The 4,711-nt window shown below is 43.2% G+C and overlaps 1 protein-coding gene across 1 annotated transcript in view; it reads right to left on the minus strand.

Moving 5' to 3' along the window:
- The window catches only part of ENOSF1 (enolase superfamily member 1), a 20,003-nt gene extending 16,291 nt beyond the window's left edge, over positions 1 to 3,712 (minus strand). Inside the window, exons 1-4 of the mRNA XM_008582687.1 lie at positions 3,700 to 3,712; positions 1,987 to 2,123; positions 1,345 to 1,431; positions 854 to 984 (exon numbers count right to left, since the gene is read on the minus strand). Coding sequence (XP_008580909.1) covers positions 854 to 984; positions 1,345 to 1,431; positions 1,987 to 2,123; positions 3,700 to 3,712 — 368 coding nt within the window. The remainder of the gene's footprint in view (positions 1 to 853; positions 985 to 1,344; positions 1,432 to 1,986; positions 2,124 to 3,699) is intronic.
- Positions 3,713 to 4,711: the final 999 nt, after the last annotated feature.

A 4,711-nucleotide genomic window follows, 5' to 3' on the forward strand; every position in this document is an offset into this window, starting at 1 on the left:
AAAGGCTGATCTCGAGCCTGGAAAGTGGTTCAGGAGGTCCACGTCCTTCCCCTTCAGATGGCCCCTATGTCGCCTGCAGCCACGCTGAGAGATGATGTGACAGCCTCTGGCCTTCACTTTCCTCTAGAGGGGGAGCAAAGTGCACTGGCCCAATAGTCTTCAAGGTCATGGTTCTCTTTGTTTTCCTGTAATTTTGCTGCTGAATAATAACAAGAGCCCACATCTGTGGGCCACCAGATTTTCAGCCACCATCCAAGGCATCACCCTGAGCCGCTGAAGCTCAGAAGAGTAAGTGACATGCTCACGGTCACTCGGCCAGTTACCAGTGAAGCCCGAATCAAAGCCAGGCCTGTCTGGGTCTGAAGTCCATTCCCCTTTAACTTGCCCTGAGTTTTTTCCTCCTCAGAAGCCAGGAGCTCATCTCTGCTATAAATAGGTCGAGGAGAAAGAAAATAGCCAAGCGTGTATCTTTAGAATTCAGCGTCAACCTTCTTCCCTGCTGGAGCTGCAGAGCGGAGACCGCCATGGTCTGATCTTGCTCTTGCGGTCAAAGGGAGTGGACACTAGCCCAATAAGATCTTGCTCTTCAGAGTTTATGAACTTTACTTTTCTCATTTGATCTTTAAACTAATTCTATGAGGCTCCTAGAGAAGCAACGTGGTCCTCTTTTCACAGCTGGGCCATGGAGGCACAGGGAACTTGCACCAGGTGTCACAGGCCGACAGTGGGGAGGACAGACCAAAACTCCCTGCCTCCCATGCTACCTCCTGCCTGCACGAGCGTGGCCACCTGTTACTCACACACCAGCAAAGGAACTTTATATTTGCCTGGTGTTTTGCTCTATCGTCACTACAGTAACCGACAGTCGTGAATATATTTACTGAATATCAAAAGGCAAGTAATCCGGGAGCCCATTTCATTTACGGAAACAATTGTAATATCACAGAATCTACTTACCATGTCCACAAGTAACTTCCACAGGGGCTTGAAGAAAGAAAGAAAAGACGTGTTAAACGTACATGAAACGTACGTGTTTTTCTCCTGACAGTGAATGTACTGGTGAACTTGCACCCCCAGGCATCTGGGCCACTGTCTCTGGTGCCACCCACACCTCCCATGGCCATACGGCCCTTCACCTTGCTGTCCCTTCCCCTCCTCCTTTCTAGCTCACTCCCACAATTTCCTAACTACTGCCGAAATCTCTCAGGGGGAAAAGCAATCAAAACAATCTTTTTATTTCCTTTGGGGAGCCTGCGGTGCATTTGTCTTTTGCCTTTAGATGGCTACTTGTAGAGGAAGTCCCACGCCACACTGTACCACCAAGCCACCGAGCTGATGAGTTACCTTCCCTTCCTGCTTCGCCCACAGGTCCCACAGCGCATTGAGGACAGCCGCCGTAGCCAGGTGCACCACGCCCTTCTCTGGACCAATCTGGTGGGAAGCGAGGCACAGCAGCACGTCTTAGGCATGAAAAAGATACTCAGGTCTTCTAGCCAGTAACATGCTGACATTTCAAGAATTAAAAGGCAGCGATGGAAACTCACCTAAAGTGTTTTTGTTTTTTAAAATAGTTTATAACCTATAGAAGAGTAGCAAGAAGAGTGTGAAAAAACCCTGTCTCTTCCTCTCTCTCATTCTCAATTTCTGTATTTGTATACATATTTAGGGCTAAAAGGGCATAGTCTCTGCAACTTTACTCTCAACTGGTTCAGAAAAAAAACTGTGTACACGTGGGAGAAGAGGTCCACAAGTGCAGAGACTTTGCTCATTCAGGATCCAAATCCGTCCAGATTCAAGTCTTACAGAAAAGAACCAATTACCTCAAAATACTCTTTATCTAAATGGCCCAAACCCTACTTACCGGAATAAAATATTTTACCTTAAAATTGTAAACCAATCTCTATTTTCTTATTTGTTGCCATCGAAGGACATCTAAGATCTTAATAGCATTATTTATAAAAGCATTTTACCAAATAAGCCCCTTACCCATCTGAGCTGCCCATCACTCGTGAGCTGCCTGTAGAAGCCTCTGAAGTCACTGACAATGTCCCTGAGGTCCTTGTTGAGCACATGGTGGGCAAGGGCATTCACAGCACAGACAACTGTTACAAAAGGATTTGATTCTTGTTTATATTTTGGTACAAAGTCAATAAATCAAGACATGAAAACATCAGAAACAAACTATTGTGGGCATTTTTATGAAAAACTAAATATGAAAGGTATATGCTTTTTAAAATTGCCCCAAATATATCTTCTGTGGTTGTCATAAAGAACATCACACAAGTAGAGTAGTTTTTAATCCATATACTGAGCTTAATTTCTGAGATCAGACACATTTTGATTGGTTGACATGTGAAAAACAGAACCACAGATCTGCAAATTTAAACAATGTTCCCAAATTATTTTCCTATTCAACTTTGTAAAGTGATTGGAAAATCAGGTTCAAAGCCAAACCTTGCTAGTGCATTGTTCCCGAGAAATAAGAGGACTCTAACTCGCAGAATTAAAAAAAGTGCCTTTTCATTATTGTCAAGGATAGAAAATACCTAGAATTCACAACATAACAAACTATTAAAGATTAAATGAAATAAATTTGAAATTAGCATAATACTTACATGTAAAATGTTAAAGTACATGAAAACACGGTTTCCATAAATATTAAATTTCTTACTATTGACCTACTTATGAAATACTACATTTTTTTTGTTGTTGTTGTTCTTTTTGAGACCAGCCGCACCGCGCTCAGCCAGTGAGTGCACCGGTCATCCCTATATAGGATCCGAACCCGCGGCGGGAGTGCACTCTCCCGAGTGCACCACGGGCTCGGCTCTGAAATACTACATTTTTTGTAAGTAGTTTGAAGGTTAAACTGAATTTGGGTCAGCATTACCGTCAATTATTTATTTTTGGTGCTTTGCCTTAAAAGGCTTTATTGTGTTATTTAAGATGAAGAATAAGTAAAGTAACAAATTGTATGGGAAAGCCCCTCCTATCCTTTCCTCATTCTAGGACACAATTGGTCCATATGTAAATGACCAAAGTAGTCATCGACTTAGCCCCAAAGCAATTACTTTATTACAAAACATTTTAATAAACTTTTTTTGAGGAACATGCTAATTATCCTGATTTGATCGTCACACCTGGAACATAGGTATTGATATTCAACTCTGTACCCCACAATATGTTCAATTATTTTTCAATAAAAATTAAAAATAAAAAATAAAAATGAAAAAAAAATTTTTAAATAAACTTTTTCTCAGGTGTTGCCATTGCTTTAATAGTAAAGCTTTTGGGTCATTTAATGGACTAGTTGTCGAGCTGCAGTTTTCCCACCAGTCAGATCCTATGCAAAAGGCATTTTGAAAGCAGGACCACATGCTCGTAGGATGGGCCTGGCCTCTGTGAAGCAGCTCTCAGACGACTGCGCACCTGCTGTGGGATGCAGCACTTAGGGCTGAACCAGCCAGTCCAGGTCCTCTAGGGCTTTCGTCGATGTGACACACCATCATTCCAGTTCAGATATTCATTCCCTAGGACAGTGAGAAGACAGAATCCTCCCCACTCCTCGATGGTTGATGCTTTGGGTTTAAAGAACATCTGAAGAGTAAGTCAGTGACTCATAGTGAGGTATATTATTATCCATATCAAACCTCTGTCTCATGGATTTGATGCTTGCTATAAATCACTGACTGGACATACCTCGGGTTTGCATCACAATAGCAAATGCATTTAACAAAAGCTAAGGATGATCTCATCTTTTACAGCTCTAAGAGATGCACGAGCAACACTAATATATTCATCTATAGTTTGTGGCTTTTCGTTGCTCAACATGAGGCCGCTGCAAGAAGTTAAACAAAATTTGCTGCATTCGATAGACATTTGGGTTGTGGTGGTCTGACTCCAGCATGGTGAACAGTCCACTTCAGGTTTGCATGTTTGACGGGATGGATGTGAAATTCATCTAGAAAATACTGGCCCTTGAAAGCGGCTCCTTGCTGACTAAACCCAAGGGTCTTCTCCTGTGACTGTGCATGGACCTCAATTCCCTGAAGCCCTACAAGCACTCAGTCAATGGACACTCAAGTAAAGCCTGTGGATGACTGTGGGTGTCTGAGCCAAAGTGGCCGCATGAACCCTTGAGGCAAACTATGGACTCTGGGTGATGTGTCAGTGTGGTGCATCGATTGTAACAAATGTCCCACGCTGGTGGGGGATGTTGATAAGGGGGAGCTGTGCCTCTGTGGGGGCAGGGGGTATATGGGAACTCTCTGTACCTTCCACTCAATTTTGTTGCAAACTTAAAATTGCCCTGAAAAAATAAAGTCTTTTTGAAAGCAGGAGAAAATGGTTAAGTAAATTTAATAAGGACATAAGTTGAAGAAAAACCACCCAACAAAAAACCACATTTGTGTATTCTATACATTAAAAAAACCCTTCCGGGCCGGCCCCGTGGCGCACTCGGGAGAGTGCGGTGCTTGGGTGCGCAGCAGCGCTCCCGCCGCGGGTTTGGATCCTATGTAGAGATGGCCGGTGGGTTGCGATCCCCTTACCGGTCACAAAAAAAAAAAAGACAAAAAAAAAAAAAAAAACCCTTCCTATCCCCCACCCCCATACACACAAGCACTCTCTTCACGATAATGAGAACAGCCCTATTTTTTTCTTTTTTTTTTTTTTGGACCGGTAAGGGGGCCCAAACCCCCCCCCCCCCCCC

This window comes from Galeopterus variegatus, unplaced genomic scaffold (genome assembly GCF_000696425.1).
Source record: "Galeopterus variegatus unplaced genomic scaffold, G_variegatus-3.0.2 Scaffold2696, whole genome shotgun sequence".
In the NCBI taxonomy this organism is placed as follows: domain Eukaryota; kingdom Metazoa; phylum Chordata; class Mammalia; order Dermoptera; family Cynocephalidae; genus Galeopterus; species Galeopterus variegatus.